Source organism: Adelges cooleyi, unplaced genomic scaffold (genome assembly GCF_023614345.1).
Source record: "Adelges cooleyi isolate 19-005CV unplaced genomic scaffold, UGA_ACOO_1.1 ACOO_flye_CR_arks_rails_tigmint_CR_PRNA_108, whole genome shotgun sequence".
In the NCBI taxonomy this organism is placed as follows: domain Eukaryota; kingdom Metazoa; phylum Arthropoda; class Insecta; order Hemiptera; family Adelgidae; genus Adelges; species Adelges cooleyi.
Window position 1 is genome coordinate 1,223,428 of NW_026095761.1, and position 20,151 is coordinate 1,243,578.

Sequence of the window (20,151 nt, forward strand, 5' to 3'; positions counted from 1 at the left end):
GTTGGTTGTTAAAAACAAAATTACAACAATTGATAGGGTAAACATCACTTTTAAAATGTAAATTCTTAAATTTAAAATTGTTCCTTGTTTTTAATTTTTCCGAAGGTTTCAATAACATTGTTATTATACCTCCAGCAATATTTATTTATACGCTATGACGAAGTATCCACAACAGTTATGGTTAACCAGGGGTATGTTTTGATAAGTCTCAACCGGTAATACGATCTTGCCGCAGTTGCACAACTTACAGGGAGAGTACAGGGCGTTTCATTAATATTATCCTATATCAATACAGATTTTTCAAAACGTTTAAACTTGCTTAAATAGTCAATATAATGTTATGTATAGTTCATAGAGTATTATTTTTGAAGAAGGTTTAGTCGGTAAAACACTTTATAAACAGTAAGATTCACAGTTCAGTCAATATAATAAAAGCAAAAGCTATATAATATGTATATTTAAATAAGAATTTAATGAAAAATAAAAATGTTTATCTATGAAAATGAAATGATCGAAAGAAAATGTATACAGTAACATAACATATTGTATATAAGATGGTAAGACGCTGCTGAGCAGATGATATATTCCGTGCAGTACCTATGCGTAATTCGTGATGGGTTTCTATGGGTCACGCAATAAGAATAAGTAATGTTTTACAATAAACATAAACCCGTCCAGATATTATATGGTCCGAAATGGAAACGTAAAATATAGAGAAAGATTTTTTTATAAAAGGGACTTATTTTGGACTGTCCCCAAAAAAACCGTACCAAGCATAGAAAAAAAGAATATCATATATTATAACCCGCTATAACTATAACTGTTGTAAGAAAAATACAAAACCGACTAGAATAATATTGCAGTATGCCAAAAGAATTTGCACATATAGTGGCACTATATATGTACATGATACAGTCTATACTTACTATTATTAGTGGCCGTTAGTGGCACTGAGAAGCCTATTACTGTAACTAAGTGAGACGAATGTATAAGCATATCATTTTGATTATTATAAAAAAACCAAATTATCATACGTTTTCGAATACTACGGGTTGTGTTATTTTTCAACATAATTAATGCACGTAATAAAATTCATTTTACTTCACATTTTTTTTTTAACCCTAAATATTATCAGATATTGTTGTGGTGGGATGTGTTAAATGTGAGATGGAAATAATCTTCATTGTAAATAAACTGGCATCATTTTTTAGGTACTGATTTAAAAATCAATCTGCAAAAATCGTGGACAAAATAAATTGTAATAAATACAATCAGAAATTCAAATATTTAATACTAAATGAAGTGTCAAAGAATAAAACGCATTAGATCCATGTAGGTAGGTACGACGTGATTTTTTTTAATTCGTTTTTTACCTAAAATAAATAAAACAGAATTCAGGGCGTTTATTTTAACATAATTTTAACATATATTTTTTGTTAAAACACGGAAGTTGAAGCAGTTATTTTAAATAAATATTTCAATACGAGTCTAAATTATGAAACTAGATACTATAAAGATACCTACTTGAATATAGAACCGGTAGACTCTCCAAAAATTCAATGGTTTGAAGGATATCTATTTATAAAAAACTTTGTACTTGTAGTCGTCTAAACATTTGACATTTAAAACGAGGACTCTCGCTTTTATTATCATTATTAATTATTATTTAAGAATCATACTATACAGCAATTACTAATGTCTAATTTTGTATAATAAAATAATAAAACAAGAACAAAATCAAATTCATTTTATAGGAGTTTCCTCGTTGAACAGGGAAAATATATCGACAAAACCAAACATATTATATAATTTTTTGAAAACGAGTTTTAAAAAAAAGTTCAATGTGTAACACAAAAAATTGCTTAAATTGGTTTTTGGTATCAATTTTAAAATGTTGTCTGGTGAGATAAATAAAGAATCCGAGACATCAGAATTCTGTTAACACCTACTTTAAACGCAAAACATACTAGAAAGATTCAGGTTTAATTTATAACAGACACTGTCGTGTGTACATAATCCTAAAATCTCGTGCTCATGTCCCCTCTTCTGACTACTGCACTGAGAGTAAGTATTAATTAATTTTAGTTTTAACTTAAGGTCATGCGGTCTGTTTTTAAGGAGTTTTGTATAGGCAACATTTAAGAAAAAAAAAGGTATTTACATTTTGATCGCGTGCCAATTAATTTACCGGTTAATTTGTATAAGCTTCAAGGTATTATTTTTTATTTTAATATTTTTTTCTACGAGCAAAATCCATTTTGGTTTATTTTAGACTCAAGCAAACTCAAGTAAAAACTCAAGCAAATGTTGACTACATTGGATCGTTAATTTTAATTTCGTAAAAAGATTCGTGTTTTTTGGTTAATTTACTATATTATGTAGAAAACTAATTTTCATTTCAAAATTTCAGATTCTTGTAATTAAATAAATTACATTTTCAATTTTTTTCAGTATAAAAACTTAATTTTTTTTCATAAAAAAAGCAAAAAAAGAAACATCTGTTTCCTACTTATGTAGGAAATCAGTAATAATCTACTAATGTCGCCAAAGAACTCGTGTATTTTTTCAGAATATAAATCGGACCATCCTAAGTAGCCGAATTTTTGTCTGGAATTTAGGTGTAAAACGTCAAAAAAACAAACTGCATGGAATCCCTTTAATCAAAAACTAATATTATAAGCTTTTTTAGACTTGCATTAAGTATCAGCTGTATTATGTATTTACAACCGGTAGGTTAGTAAATAATATATATAATAGGCTGTATAATATTATTGAGTAGGTACGTGTCTTACAGGAAACTGAAGTAGACCAGGAAATTTTTACATACACACCTATGTTCTTGTTACAAAAACTTTATTGAATATTTCATGAAATGCTAATAAGAGCATTAATTGCTCAGTTATAATTTATTTTCTTATGCTTATTAGTTATTTATAATAAATATGTATAAAAATGTTAATCAATCTAAATATATTTTAACTTTTAACTGTAATTATTTTTAACGCTATTACAAAAATAATTATAAATGTCGATGAAATAAACAGTAATATGTTTAAAAATAATTTGAAATTTCCCAAGTAAATAATACATTTAATTTTATCAAATTACTATAATATTATTACTTCTATTATAGAATTGTAATAATAATAAAATAAGAACCGCACCATTATTACATAGGGATAATTTTTCTAATACATTTTTTGTCGTTTTGGAAGTATAGTTAAGTGATTCGACGTTCAAATATTATTTCATACGTTATTATACTTACCGTTCATATACTACAACATAGGTGGTGAGTTCAGCTTCAGTATGTATATACATCACGAGCGTTTATTAATTATATTACCGAGAAATACTAATCAGATACTGTTATTCGAGGATAATAATCGTTTGAATTTTATACTTTTTATCTATAAGTCGGTGGCAAATTACGCTCTGCATTTGGAAATTCAAACTATATTTAGCTTGTTCGATAGCTTTAATTCAAACCGGTTACATTAAATACACACCCGCAAAAGACATAGTATCATTTAGTTCCTAAACAGCCTACCTACGGCAAGCAATGCAATTTCGACAGACGTTTTAAATTGAGGCCACCCTCGAGTTTTTTCACCGAAATCTGCAATAAACACAATATGTAAGTACATAATATTATTTTAATGAAACACAATTGTTCAGTATTTAGCATTATAAATTCGTATTTGAACAATATTAGTATAAGGCCTATAATCGGTAATAACAATATTGACGGAAACGGGTTGATAATATTTTTTATAGTCTATATGTCGAGCAAGCTAAAACCCACTACACACACCTTAAAAACCATCAAACACTGGTGTGGCATAAAAAAAAATGTATTTAAATATTAACTTTACTAAATAAATAAGAACTTTTAAAATTTGTATCCGAACAGTGTTCCAGTTTAGTGCATACAATAATATTATATTATTGTACAGTGTACACATGCCCTTTCTGGATAATTGTAATGTGTTAAAAAGTTCCAATGCTTGATTCTTTATTAGACTTATTGCCTGATTTATATAAACGTATGTAGATCAAATTAAATCAAATTTATTTATTCGTACCAACAATATTTTATCATTATCAAAAAAAAAAAAACACGCAGCTAATTGCGGCACATAGAGGTATTATTTCATATTATCATCAAATTAAAAACATTTTAAGTGAATTAGATAGTTTGTTTACCAAATGTGGTTCCAATTGTAACTGTCATGTGGTAATCTAGTAGTATTACTATTACCAAGTAGACAGTAAAATATGTACATCAATATAATATACCTTATCGTACTTTATGTACAATTAAACTAACCTTGTTTAATAGTAATTTAATTATAGTCGAGTATAATGACTTAAACTCGTGTAATTATCATTACAAAATTTTATAAGGAAAATGTTATTACTTTTTAATTTATTATTCTATACGGTATACTTAGTTGTTCAATCTTTATATTCAAAATCGTTTATTTAGAGTAATGCTGAAGTACAAACAGTAATAATATATCAAATATATTATTATACGCATATTATATTGTTATATTTTATTATTATGTTTTTGAGACTCACCTGATAAAGTTCATTTGTTAATGAACTGTGATTAATGCTCCGCTAATGGAAATGAATAAAACACAACGAGGTACACTGTGTTTGATTAAAAATATGTTTATTATAACGAGACGAGAAACGATAAAAAATATTAGTATGTTCACTAACACTTCGTCTGTGTCGATTAATGTGTGTTGCGCATTCGTTTTGCCGTTGTTGGGTTTTCTTAAAAATTGACTACCTTAACTTGTGCACATGGGCGATAGAAAGAGAAACGGAAACGGCAAGTACAACAGACCTCAGAGAAATCGACAAACCAAAAATGGATCTTCCACAGTAGGTTTAAATAATTTAGTCTCGCTGGTAAAAAAAAAACGATATAGATTAAAATGTTTAAAAAACTGTTATTTGCTTGTAACAACTCTGCAAACATTATTATAATTTCCTTGTATCGTTTCGATTTCAATACAAGTTTATCTTTGAAGCTAAGTGTACAAGTTAAACCTTAAAAATGAATTGTTGTGTTTCCTAGACAAGGTCAAATAATAATTATATAAACATATAAATGAATCTATCAATAAAATCCGGATAACTGTTTTAATAATTAGCTCTTAGTTTAATTAATTTACAAACTAAAGTTAAATTAGAATTTACAATCAAAGTGTAGTATAATGTTCCGACATACGTATACGTTTAAAAAAAAAAATATTGAGGTGTTTGTAGGTTAAACTAGTTTAGAAAAAACTTGTAAACATGTATTAATAAAATTAATACAATTTATAAAATTATCAGAACAACAGTAATAATGAATTTATCGTATACGTCATAATATTAAATGATTGGATTTATGCAGCTAAACTATTATTAACCATATTTATGAATTCATCTATGTATCTTATTTAAATCTATAAATTTTTATTTAATACAATATATGTGAACTACCTAAAAACGGATAACGTTTTAAGATTTATTGTGAAAAAATAAAATTGCATTTTTTTTTACACAGTAAAATTGTGTAGTAATGTATTATGACGTTGGCCGTTGGGATGAACACGGTGAATAGGTGAATAATAAAATATAGTATTTATAGTATATTATGTACAATACACACCCATAGTGTCTTTTTAATAAACTTGTACGCTAAACTACCGGGTGTATCCAAACGCAAAAATATGCCTTTTATTTTGCGTTTGTATCTTTGTCCTATTCTTATAGTATTGTTATTTTCTTTTTATATTTTGGCACCCCACACAATTTTGGATGTCCAAGGGAATTGATTTACGGCCTACAGAGGATTTTCGTTTGTAAAATATATTTTCTCTGTAACCAGTGTAGAACCTATTGTCTGTAGGAATATTTTTTTTTTGCTTTTAGTATTGTCACATAATATAAAACCCACACATACAGTGTGTTTAATTTAAAACCATATAGAAAACTTTTACTTTTTTTTTGTAAAAAAAAAAATCAAGTAATAAAGCAAAGTATTGCGTTACCTATTGGTGGTTTTGAAACCGCCTGAATGGTTTTGTATTTTTACAAATAGCTAAATGAAAGAAAAAAATTGAAGGATGGTCGCTTACTCGCTTTATATTTTATAACACCGTTCATGTATGTTTAACGTTCGGATACAACTGCTGTATATATATAATACACCTATATATACACCTATATAATACATCTTAGTCCACACATTTATATTGACTACAATAAGTAGGTTTACTAAGGTCATAATTTTATTGTCATAATAATATTTGTATAAATATAATATATTGGCCTTAATTACTCAGATGCGATTATATTATACTGTTATTTGTCTAAGTAAAACAGTTTTATAAATCTACCCTAACGTTATGAATGTTGAAAATTGACAACACAATGTTATGTATTATTTTTGTATTTTAGCCTCAATGCGTAGCTGAGAAAGTATTTATAATATTTTTTTTTTGTGCCTAACCCCATGATAGTTTAAACTGCTGAACTAATTATCAAGGCAATAAATCAAAAATTGTATCTGAAAGGTACTTTATTAAGCAAAAATGTTAAAAGTCCATTTTTCCCACTCGAAATCGAGAAAAACGCCTAAAAATTCAAATATTATTGTCAACTTAAAATTACGGCTCACTATGTTTTTTTTAAAAATAGTGTATTATTTTCTAAATTGAATGAAATATTTTTTATATTATTTAGTACCATGAATATACCTAGAGAAACTTATTTCACTTTTTACAGAATAGTTTTAAGACTTAAAATCTGAAAATTAGAATGGGGTTGTACATAAAAGTTTTTTTTTTCAATTTGTATACATTATACAACAATTTTTTTTAAGAAACCCAAAAAAATAATGATTTCACACTTTGGCCGTATTCAATTTCTTGGATACTACGCGTGATTTAACAGTAAAAAAACAGGAAAACAGACGATCAACCTTAATACTATAAATACAACTTAAAAGCACATTTTTGCAATTTTACAATGCTCTTGACGATTTTTAATATTTCTACCATCTACAGGTTCGCATCGAAACGTTTATTAAAGTGATTTAATCACTTTCGGGTATAATAATTCCTGAAGACCCGTGACTTCACTGATCCCAATATACGGTCCGTCCCCCCACATCCCGAGCCCCACTTTTTGCTGGCTTATTTAGTTTTTGTTGTTGTTGTAATATTAGAATAATAGCGTTTTTACAGCATGCGTTTACCCGGTTTAACGTAAACCGTTTTTGTTTTTGATGTGACGGTTAACGTATAATAGAAAAACGTTCAATAATATCGTTTACGGTTTCGCGGGCAAATTCAATTCGCACACAACACAACAGAGATTCGATAAAATATGCTAGTTGGAAATATTGCAAGCGAACAATAACGTTTTCTCCACTACCCCCATCCGGTTCAGCAAAATATACATAAGTACAACACCCCTTGTATTCCAAAAGGGGTAACGACGATCAGATACTGTTGAAAAAACGATAAGCGGCACTTCAAGAGAGTCTATAATTCGTGTGTAGCGCTAAAAAAATATACATGTCTACATACCTAAATCTTATACATTATAATAATAGAAAATAATAATACACATGCACACACACCGTGGCATATGTCAAATGAGTGAAGAGGTTAATTTTGTTTTCTTTCAAAAGATATCAGCGTCATGTTTGTTCGAGTTTCCTTACAACGGTTCCGCTTTACAGCTGGCGACCGGACATTATATTATACAGTGACGGAGTGCCTTTTATTTTGTGTGTGTGTTTGATAGCATACAATTATACATCTAAAATGTGTGGTTTTTTTTTTTGATTTTTTTTGTTGATTTAACCCCCTTTAACACCGCGGACAATAGTTGGAAATTTCCTGTGGGAGTAAAACGTACACTACCGCGGATGCACATGTAAAACAATATAGCGTGGCCTTTCATGATTTTCGTTTAACGGGTTAATGTATGTATCTATACTGAAACACCGGCACGAGAGTCTGTTTCATAGGCATTTCCGAAAAACATTGATCAATGTGCCCGAATCTGTTACATAATATATACTTATAATATATTTTCACGTCAGTTATTATTTCAATTGACAAGTCGAGGTCACGTAAAACTATTTTTTTCTTTTGAAACGGTAGGTAGGAAGGTATTTGGCATTTGAGTTGGTTCGAAAACAGTATATAGGATGAAACATTGGAAAATCATCGTTATGGACCTGCCTGAGCTCATACATTATTAATTATTGTTGTTACTACTGTTATACACTGAGCTAGAGTGTATCTGACATTGACATTTCGCTATGTCAATGATTATTTTGGAATATTCGACGAAACCGAAAACGTCATTTGGGAAAACGTGGTCGAAAAGTGTAATGCATTAGCGGAACAGCGCAATATAGTTTGTTAGACTTTAAAAACAATTTTGTATAATTTTTGTTGTGCATATATTATTATGATAGTTGACATATTGACAGTTAACAATATACAATGATAATACAAAGTATGGAATAAACATCATATTTATCAAATTATAAATACGACGACTTGAAAATGACCAAAATTATTACTTTACAATTGAACCACTATTTGTTATTCACAAAGTATATACTTTATCAATAATTTTCATTTATGCATATCAACTTTATGTTATTGAAATAATTTGAGACGACCTGTGAATACACCTAACTATCACAAGTGATAATACATGTTAATGCACTGTTATTCAAACTGCATAAAAAAAAAAAAAAGATAAAATATCTGTTACGTTTTTAATTGGTTCTACACGATATCGGTTAATGGTATAAATTGTTAATTGTAAGCCAAATGAAAGAATAAAATAATGTATTTAAGTGGATGAAATATTAAAAAGAAAAGACAATCGAGTGTTGTCAGTAATGTGGATGTTCAATTCAATTACAATTTTTTTTCCTAAAAAAAGAAATTACATTTATATTTACCTTATAATTGATAATAGTGAAATCAAAAAAAATAATTCTATTTTTATCTTAGTAACTATTACCTATACTGAACAAGTGTTTCTTTGTAATAGTGATGTAGGCATATTTTATATACTATCGTTGAGTGTAAATAGTGTTTAGGTGCTCGATGTTAATTTTTTTTAACCATTAACATCTATTAGGGAAATCATTTCTATTTAAAAATGTAACTATATATTTTGTGAATAATTATTTTGTATCAAATTCAAAGGCGTGTCAATGTTCATATTTGTATTTATATAATTATACTTATTAATTATTTTTTTAATATTAATACGTGAAAATAGAAATAAGGTCTGGTTATTTTGGTTGGTTGTTTAAAACCGTTTTGCGTTGCAGGTTGATGTTGGGTTAAGTTTTCAGTTAACTAAAATTAAATATTAATTAAAACCTATTTTCAACAAAATTAATTAATTAAGTTGAATATAAATTATAATAAAAACTCTTCGTCTCTAATTGGGATTTAATATTTTCATACCTAAAAGTATTTATTATATTTCGCAAGAGAACATATCTCCTAAAATAGTTATTAATGAGTTAATTTTGAAACAACAAATTCAAGTTAACTTAATGCGAAATTATGCCGTTTCGTTTTCACCTTACAAACAACATTATATATATATATATTTTTTTTTTTTATAATTGATTCGTGACTTTTGCGTTGTAGCTTTTTCCAATAAAGAGCACCAGGCTCGTCCGCGGGGTAAACGAAGACAGCGGTGTATATATATAGTGCCCACAGAAACAGCGGAGGGTGCAGATGGAAAGGCCGCAATTCTTTTTCTTATTTTTTCGCTTTTATACCATTTTCTCCCTAATATACATTGCGACCTCTGCTCTCGCATGCCGTTCGTCCGCCACTCCTGGCTGTACTAGTTTCCCGTAGTTTTTCATCCTAACTACGTAAGTCTGTCTGTGTGTGTGTATATATATATATATATATTAAATATAATCGTGAACATCTTTTCAATCTGCGTCCCATTGTGCGGACGCGTGCTTTTCGGACCCGGACAGAGTCGTTAGCGCTTTTCCAACGGCTGCCGCCCCGAGAAGTCAGCGGTTTTCTCGTTCAACGCTGGCCCCGGTGCGGTGGTTTTAGATTTAATCACAACAGGACAACCGCGGCTCCACCGTTTGCCCGTGTCTTCCATCTTCCACGCCGGCGTGTTGTAACGAAAAAATAATTTTTACAATATCTGCAATTGTACAGTTTGTAGTAGAAAACGTCTTGGTTGGAAAAAAAACGTATTCAGATTTTTAAAAACCGGACAGAATCTTAAAACGTTGTAAATCTGGGATCTTTTTAAACTAAACCGATGACTTGTGCCGCGTGTTATTTTATCGAAGTAATTTCGATGACAAAAAATAACTACACTCATACACCGTAATACAAACAGAGAGTCAATCACGATTGGAATATTAACGAGCCAAATCTTTTTAGTTAATAAAAACTAATATTTAATTTGAAAAAAAAAAAAAACGTACACTATCGATTATCACAAATCACTATTATAGCCTGATGTGTTGGGATTTGAATAACCGTATACTTGACGTATTAAATAATAGTTTCCTTGTGATAATTGAAAAATATGTGCTTTGGCCAAATAAACGGAATTTTCACAAAAAATGAGGGTGGTTTACGATTTTTTTCTTTGTATAGAAGTGAATTACACCTTATCGCCCTGCTCTTCTTTTTTGCCGAGTTTTTAATGAAATCCATTGAACACCCACGGTGAATAAACATCTGAAGAGGGAACTGCGGTGGTATATAGCGGATAGGTAAATAAATGGGGAGGGATTTAAGCAAATTCTCAATTGGAATACGTTCGGTGTTAATATATTATACTATATAATAAACGCGATAAGCGAAAAGAATTCTCGGTGCACGACAAGTGTTGTATTCTATGATAAATTGTTTATAATATTCGACGGGTTACAATAATATTTTAATAAAAACAAATTAATGATTGCCGATAAACCTGTATGTTAAACCGAAAACAATGATTTCCACGTAAACGGAATTAATTTTTATTTAAACGGGTTTACTTACAACAATATACTAACATTATATTTTTTTTATCGAACACCAATTAACTCGGAGAAAATGTAGAAAATTAATAGATTTGTTGCAAATTGAAATTGTCGTTATCAGTTATCATTCATTGTTTTAAATATTTTCTTCTCCGTATTTTACATTATATTCTATAAGGCATGTTTATATAATGTACGGTCTAGAATTATTGAAAAATCAATTTATTTTTGTTCATGTGTTTTTTTCTATAAATAATCTGCTACAATAATATAGTTAAAATAAAAAATACGTACGAAATAATCCGACATAATATAACGGTCGATTAATAATGGTACAATATTATTTGATAAATCATTAGCCAAGTTGTAGTAGAACCGTATAAAAACAGAATTATGTTTGTTCGAAACTTTTGCACAGGTCCTGGATTGAACAGGGCTTGAACAACTTTTATATGATATTTTTTTTAGTTTTACATTCGAGCTATCTTTTTTAAATCGTGCAAAACTATACTTCTTAACATGATTTTCGTCTTGAACATTTTCCACTGGTCATGACTTCAGAGTAATTCTTTGTTGCCTACTTTCGAGCTACCGTTGTAATCGGTTGTGATGTTGCAGATGTCTCGGTGATATATTACAGCGTTTCTGCGTTTCGTATACTACCCTTGGTTTTTCGGTTAAAGCTACAAGATTTTCTCAGTATAACAATACAATATACTACCGTGAAATTCATCCCCTCGGCCTTTTGTTTGCCGATAAATATAGTTATATTAATATTTTTGCTCGGTACAAGGTGGCATTGGCAAAACTTTCAAAATAAATTAACACCTACATTAGGAAACCAAATTTAAGTCGGAAATTATTTCTAAAGCGTACGAACCAACAACGCTTTCTCTTGGACTTGATTAAAAATCAAGAACAAAAAACATCTGTACATTTTTTGTTTTACATTACACAAAACACTTGTTTTTCTAAAGGAAATTTACTTAATTAAATATCTAGGAATAGTTAAAGGTTAATAATAAATGTTTTGTACATTAAAAATTGTATTTTAATTACCTACAAATTGAATTGATTAGCCAATGACCTCAGTAATCGAGGCCTTTTATGCATCACAAAAAAAGTATATTCTACTACCTTGAATACTCCGGTTGTACAGCTATTTTTATTAGGGCCTAATTAAAACAATCATTTATTACAAGCGTTTGACTTTATTTTGACTGTATGGATTTTAGTATTATAGGTAGTAAAAAAATATATAAATATTGATGTACAAATTACAATATCGTTTGGATTATCTTTAAGTGCAACATCAGCGTAAAAACAATTCCGATATGTCTAAATGATTATTATAATACAAAACTCTTTTTTAAACTAATCTTTTGGTCTTTTATAGAGCTTTATCAACTTTTGAAACTTATAACTTCTAAATATAAAACTTTAATTTGTAATTTCTATTCTTTTCCAGATACCAACTCAAGCCATGGTTAATGCACCCGATCAAAGTAAACCCCAACCCTTAGCACCTCCTTCGTCGTCGAGAGGATGTGTAAAAAATCCAATTGTACTAGTATTTGAAATTATTGTTATTTACTATATGTACATAGTCACGATATATTTTAAGATGTTGCGAGTGTTCCTACCACAAGCACGCAAATCCGTCAAAGACAATGTTGTACTAGTAAGCTATACAGATAATATACTAAATAATCTTTGTTGATAATATGCTCTTTTTGAAATATTTTTAAGATAATAAGTGTGTAACGATTCGTTGTTTTCTTTTTTTATAAAAGAAATCAATTCTTATATATGTTTGAAGTAACCCAAATTGGAGTCAAATTGGATGATGAACAAGAGAGTATATGGTCAATAAAACAAAATTATCACGATTTTGAATACTTCAATGAAAAAATTGTTTGATATAATCGAATAGGATAAATTGAAAAAAGGCCTAAATTCAAATATTGGTCTTGTATTTATTTTTAATTACTTAACTCAGGCCAAGCAATAATAATTGATAATATAATAGAATACAAATTAACGTGATATTTAATACTATAATATTTTAACGAAATTATGTGTGCAAGTATTAAGAGTAATATCACACCATTGACACGACTGTGGTTAATCTCCGAGAGCTATCCCTAAGGTTGCAGTTCGGCTGCTTGTTTTTTAGTCCCTTCGTTTTACACATTGGGGAATAACCTTAAGTCGTGCAAACGGTGGAAATACACGGTCTACAAGTTTTGATTAATTAATAAAATAAATATTATATTGTAGAAATATTGCTTTGAAGTTATGCAAGTATAAATCATAAACTCTGTGTTATTTATTATTTTAACTTCTCGATGCTTTAAGATTGAATATTACTTCGTTATTATTATTATCCAATTACTTGACCGATTCAACTAAACGTCAGCAATATATTTTCAATGAAGCCGTTCTCGTACAAGTTAAGTGTCACTATGTCAAAACTGGCCTTGAACGTTGTAAAGACATGATGGATTTAAATAAATTAAGTCACACGTGCTAATTAACAGGTACCCACCTTAACGCTATAATAAACCCTACTAACTCGTTTCGTTCGATAAAGAGCTTTTCGCTATCATGTTTAATTGAGTCATTGCTAATTAAAAGGTGGTTATAATAATATCCTGATAACTATTCATGTTTGAGAACATTTGATTGAATTTAAGCGTGATGATGTATATTATGCTAACAGTGCAATGTCAGAAACAATTTGGGTTTATACAAATGAAATAACGATAAAATTCCTTTGTTTAAATAGAAAAAATGTCTACTTAAATTAAATTTTAAGTAACATGTTTGATAAGTAAACAAGGTGCATAACCCAGCAAACTATGTGAAACAGGACTTCGACCAACTAAAACTAAAACTAACCCAGCACCCGCATGTTGAAAATTCGAAAAAAATGGTTTCCAATAATTTTATTATAATTAGTACCAATTTGTAGCACCCTTTTCAGAATTTTTACCCTTCTAAAACTCCCTTCAAACAAAGGGGAGTAATTTATGTAAAACATCAATTATAAAATTTAACAAACCTCTTTAATTCGTAATATTAAGTAAAACAATAGTTATTAATTTATAAATTTCCATCACTTTATCCATTTTGTATTATACTATCAAACTATATTGTTAAATAGTTGTAGTAATGTGTTAAATGTTTTCAAACAATGTACAAATAATTAGTTGGATTAAAAAATGTACAACAGTAATTTTTCTTTATAATAAAGTTTTAGAAAAAACTGTTATAGGATCAATACCGTTGATAATTTAATCGAATCAAACGCGTTTGTGGTTTATGATTGACTGTGCGTGTCATGTACTTATCGACATGTAGAGTACATAGGCTTAAGGTCAACCTCTTTAAATCAACGCAGATGTATTATCACTTGGTTTGTCTTGACCTAATCTTGCGATCAATTAAGTAGTCAAGCCTATTTTGGCCCTTCGAACTCACCGATGTACGGTTGAGTTGGTATTCTTGTACGGTACCACGCTCATCACTGCCACATGTTACCGTTGTAATCCAACTACTAAGTCCTGTCGAGTTCAAAATTGTTGTTTTGCTTTGTAATTCAAGGTAACGGGAACTGGCCGAGGTCTGGGTCGCGAACTGGCGTTGGAGTTCGCCAAGTTGGGCGCCAAAGTGGCGTGCGTCGACGTCGACCAGGCAGGCAACGAAGAAACGGCTCAGCTGATCGCCAAAACCGTACCTGGAGCCGTTGTGAAGACTTACAAGGTAAACGTGGCAGTCCGGGCCGAAATCACCGCATTGGCCGTGAACGTTGCATTAGACCTAGGCCAAGTCGACGTGCTGATCAACAACGCGGCCGTCATAGTTGGCCACACCTTCTTGGGCGCCAAAGACGAAACTATCTCGTCCATCATCAATATCAACTTACTCGGTCATTTTTGGGTACGTCCTGTATAACTATAGTTAAGGGTGGTCTTTGTTTTGGAGTTTGGTGGAATTTCAGCGGGGAAGCCTCTAAATTGGTTCAAAATGGAAAAAAAAAAAACATTGTACATCTCAAAATCGTTGGTCTTATCATTTCTTTTCCCGTAAAACATTAGTGTTAAATTTTCTGCACAAACCATTTTCAAAAATATATGTCACTCAAAATGTTGGGAAATTCAATTTTTTAACATTTGCCATTATTTTTTTGGGAAATAAACGTAAAAACAATTGTCAACAGAAAGAGCCGCGAGGCACGTACTAATAACAAAATTACCAATACTGAAACTGTAGAGCTTTTTTATCCATTTAGAACCACCTAAAAGGGCAACCCATTGAAATCCTACCAAACCCAAAATAAGGACCACCTTATTACTAAACGTACCAAGTCAAACAGTACCTTAAGTATCTCAATAAATTTTAGTTAAACACACGTCAATAGCGAGTACAGTGTAAGTACACAAACTCTATGTGTACACATCAATCAATATTATTGTTTAAATAACAAAATAAACAATACATAATCCGAGCAACGAATGTAGCTGATCCACTGCAGTTGAATAATTTTATGTAATGAAAATTGCTATTACTTTTTTTTATTAATATGATATGTTATTTCAGTAAAAAAAACACGCTCAAACCTTAATTTCCAGACGCACGTGACGTATGGGGCAGCGTTGTCGCAAAAAAAACCTTTCAATTGATTAAAACCAATACAAATACAACCGAGTAAATAGAATTTTCCAAATTAAATTCACGCGGTAAACATTACTTCAGTTCATCCGAATACATTTTTTTTGTTCTGCCAGCTAAAAAATATAAAAATATATGTAAAATAAACGTACGCCGTACTCCTGATTTAATATGTTTACTAAATCGATTGATTACCGCGCAATTAGTTTTAATTAAACAAAGGGGGGAAATGTGTATACCTACTGTTGTGTGCATATAGCTGTTATGTGTAAAAAATGACTAATCGACAAACATGCAACAAGTAAAATTACATTTTTATTTTATACAGATGATCCGTACGTTCCTGCCGAGCATGATGAAAAGGAATAGTGGTCACATTGTGGCCATTTCATCTACTGCGTCGCTCAGTGGATTGGCAAAGCTTTCAGCGTACACGGCCAGCAAATGTGGCGTTAATGGTAAAATCAACTTAATTTCAATTTTATGATAATTTATACAGTAATAAATCTAAAATTAAATTGATTGCTTTTAAATTGATTACTAATTCTTATGATAACCCTTCTGACCATGCAGCCTTTTCTAATGTATGTCCAAAGACGTAGTAAATCAGTCCAGTCCGATTCCAAGGACGGATTTTATTATATAATATTGTAGTATGAAAACGAAAAAGAACAAAATAACTAAAGTAGATTAAAAAAATAACGTTTTACGCGCCTTAAAAAGTATAAAATAACCCTCCGGAGGTCTTGATAACCAAATAGGACAGGTGAAATGGAAAAACGTGGGGCGCATCTTTACTACTTCACACGACTGAAAATATAATAACATTCTCTTCTCATTAATAACTACCTTAACTCATAATTCATGCACAATCATCTTTTCTCTTCTAAATAAAATAATACTTAATGACATGTCATGTAAAATTGAGCACCACATTACTAAGCAAGTAGGTAGTTAACAAAAAAAAATTGAAGCAACCTACATAAAACAAACTTTGGAGAGAATAGCAATTAAGTCTTTTCAATTTGCAATGAAATTTAAGGCAAGTGGCACGGAAATCCATTAAATTTCATTTCCGATAAAAAGTCATACTATCACTTTCTGATCCGTTCGGTTAGAGAGACAGCATTATGAGAAACAACTTAATGCATTAGCATGAAAGCTTAGGTTTTAATATCTAAGTAGAAAGATGCGCCCCACGTTTTTCTAGTTCACCTGTCCTATTTGGTTATCAAGACCTCCGGAGGGTTATTTTATACTTTTTAAGGCGCATAAAACGTTATTTTTAGATTAATTTTTTTTTAGTAGTTAAATTATTTTTCGGACTATCACAGCATCCTTAACAGTGATTTAAAAAAAACAATTCTGTTGAGTTGAATTTTACGCGGATTAATTTTTCTCAGGCCTCATGTATCGTTAAGGAAAGAAATTCATACATATTATTTATGACAGAATTATCTGTGTTCTATCATCCGTATTTTTTCGATATATCTAATACAACCAACGCTATATCATTTTTAAAAAAGTCCTTTCTTAATTAATTAATTATTCATTAACTGGTTGAAATATTAAAAAAAGGGCTATGGTAGAACACAGTAAATGTTGTTGTCTATATTATGTGAAAATTTGGTTTCTTAGTTTTGATTACAGCCTTTGTAAAATTAATTCGCGCAAGGCGGGTTTTTTGAAGAAAATAGGCTACAGAGAGATAAGGAGGAAAGAGCCATTTAAGTATTTTGCGAAATGAACAAGTCGTGAACTACCGTGCAAGTATGTTGTGTTGTGTGTTTATTATATTGAAACGAAATTATTATTTTTTTTTAAAACTATTTTGAGGTGTATGAGAAGCGAGCGTTAGCGATTAAATAGGAGGTATAAAAACCCGAAAGTAGCTAAAATGGATAGTACATATGATGACTGCGTAAGAAAGAAATTGCTTGCAAAAAATGTGTTTTGGGATTTGTGCCTATCACAGGAAACAGTTTGTGGTAATTTTCGAAATTAAATGTTTTAGGAATTAACTTATTTTTTCAATTTTCGTTTTATCGTTCTTTAACAATTTCCAAATTCCGTGAAAAGTGTCAATTTTCATATAGTTACATTTTTGTGACTTTAATGCACCACTCATTTACGGTTTTGAACTATATAGCCAATTCAATAAAAGTCCTGCTGTGGTTAATTATAGAATATTCCTCGCAAAGAGCCTTTTCTAAAACCAGTAAAACCGTATTCATTTAGTATGATTTTACTGGAAACCGCATCAAAGGATTAAATCGACAGTTACATTAGGGAATTCTTGTGATCTAATTGCATCTTCATTAGTCAGGTTATTAATATCTCAACACGTGTTAATGTTATTAGGCATGATGGAAAGTCTCAGAGAAGAACTCAGAAGTCATCCTGAAACCAACATACAGACTACTATTGTCGAGCCATATTTAATGAATACCAGCGCTGATTACATGAAATACATCAATACCAGGTAAAACTGTAACCAAATAATTATTGACTGACAGCCATACCCTATCGTGTCAATAACCATTCTGTTTGTATTCAGCTATTGTTTCCAATGAATAAGTTTTATGGTTATTGAAGTGGCGACAGCCAAAAGGGTTAGAGTGACACTTTTGTTCAATAACGAGACTCGGAATATGAATAAAATTGTTTTCCTTTTTTTTATTCATTTTTATCTAGCCATACTCGAAAACTAATGAACACATTAATATGAATAGACATATTCCATTATTGAGGTCAAGCTCTACCGGACGACTACGTTTTAAAAAATGTCCAGAAATATTTTCAATTTCCATTTAAAGCTATACTTTCTAATTCAACTTAGTGTCTCGGAGCTCCGACGTTGTTGATGTTAATATATCTTATTTGCTCTAGTTAACGCGTTTTACATATTTTTTTTTTTTATACAACTACATTTCAACCATTCATAAGGAAATAACTATCTGATAAAAAAAAAAAATAGATAATTTAATTAATTTTACAGATTACCTGTTTTGTCAGTTGAGAAAGTGGCTAAAGCTACAGTTAAAGGGATTTTAAGGAACGAAGTTGAATTTTCTGTACCCATGACATCATATTACACAAATACGCTCAGAAAGTAAATCTTATTAACTTCAATCAAATACACCGCAACAGTTCTAATATGTTGTAAAACTAATCCATCGTGTTTACCATATTATTTTCTAGAATTTTGCCAGTCAACATATCGGACTCGATCAAGAATATTTTTTACGTGAGAGTAGTGTTGCCGCCTCAAGAGTGTCAAGACAATCAGTCCAACATGAGAATCATCAATCAGACGCAAACCGCTCAATGAAACCGCCTTAAACGTTTTGTTTTTATCCAACTCAATTCACTATTGGTGTTGTTACTTACCTACCTATTATTATTTTTAATATTTTATTTTATGAATATTTGTAATGTAATACTTTAATATTACTTACGCTATACAAACATATTATATTTTCCAATGCTTTGTATAAATATTTTTATAAAATCTATATTTTACACCAAAGTTGGTATGTTGACTATATTTATGCAAACATTTGTTTCAACGCTAAACAAATTAACACTGCAATGTTAATCGTTAGATTGTGCTTATCACTATTATACCTTTTTAATATCTTTGACTTGAGTGGCTAGGTACAGTGAAGCTGGTCGGATCTGGGACTGATTGTTAGTATTTTCTCGTCGTTCTTGCATCACTGGCACTTGTGTAATGTCACTAGCCATTGGTAAATATTATATTTGAATAAAATAACTGTTTATTTGCAGCGTGAAGAGATATTCCCCATACACACAACAGTGATTCACGACTGATCTGAATGCGATTATTGGCCAATCACCATATTGCGTTTAACATATTATTAAAAACTAAAAAAAAAACAACTAAAAACACGCATAGCTTTTAACATATTGTGTTATACTAATTATTTTACCAAACTATCTTTGAGAGAAAAAATAAACAACTAACATCACAAAACCACTATCATGTCACCAAAAAATATGGATTTAAAAAGGTTTATTTCTTTAATACTATGTTCAACTTCAACATTTAAGAATATACATTATTCGACAATAATGTCTAAAATATAAATATTATTTAAAAACATATTGCAAACCTTACGAGTAACAGAGTACAGGTTTTTTACTTACATACTGAATGTAAAAAGAATATTTGCATGATTTTCGAATGGTTAACCGACGATTTTTGCAGTATCGTCATTGTAATGACCTTATATGTATTTATATATTGTAATAGTTTAAATTTATTCTAAAAAAAACTTTACTTAATACATTATTTTTCATTTTTACAAACAACAATTTAATTTTACGTTTATTTTTATACGTTTGAATTTTTGTATAAATACATGATACACAGCAGTTATTAGTAC

General features: G+C 29.9%; 1 protein-coding gene across 2 annotated transcripts; it reads left to right on the forward strand.

Moving 5' to 3' along the window:
- Positions 1-3,494: 3,494 nt before the first annotated feature.
- LOC126845239 (17-beta-hydroxysteroid dehydrogenase 13-like) lies at positions 3,495-19,289 on the forward strand. 2 transcript variants are annotated; one of them, XM_050583868.1, is made up of 7 exons: positions 3,495-3,637; positions 12,537-12,749; positions 14,675-15,010; positions 16,071-16,200; positions 18,104-18,224; positions 18,741-18,854; positions 18,944-19,289. In XM_050583868.1, the coding sequence occupies exons 2-7, from the start codon at positions 12,552-12,554 to the stop codon at positions 19,071-19,073; spliced, it is 1,029 nt and encodes a 342-aa protein (XP_050439825.1). In that variant the 5' UTR covers positions 3,495-3,637; positions 12,537-12,551; the 3' UTR covers positions 19,074-19,289. The 2 variants fall into 2 exon arrangements, with proteins under 2 accessions (XP_050439825.1, XP_050439817.1); XM_050583860.1 differs by lacking the exon at positions 3,495-3,637 and adding an exon at positions 4,699-4,899.
- The last annotated feature ends 862 nt before the right edge of the window (positions 19,290-20,151 follow it).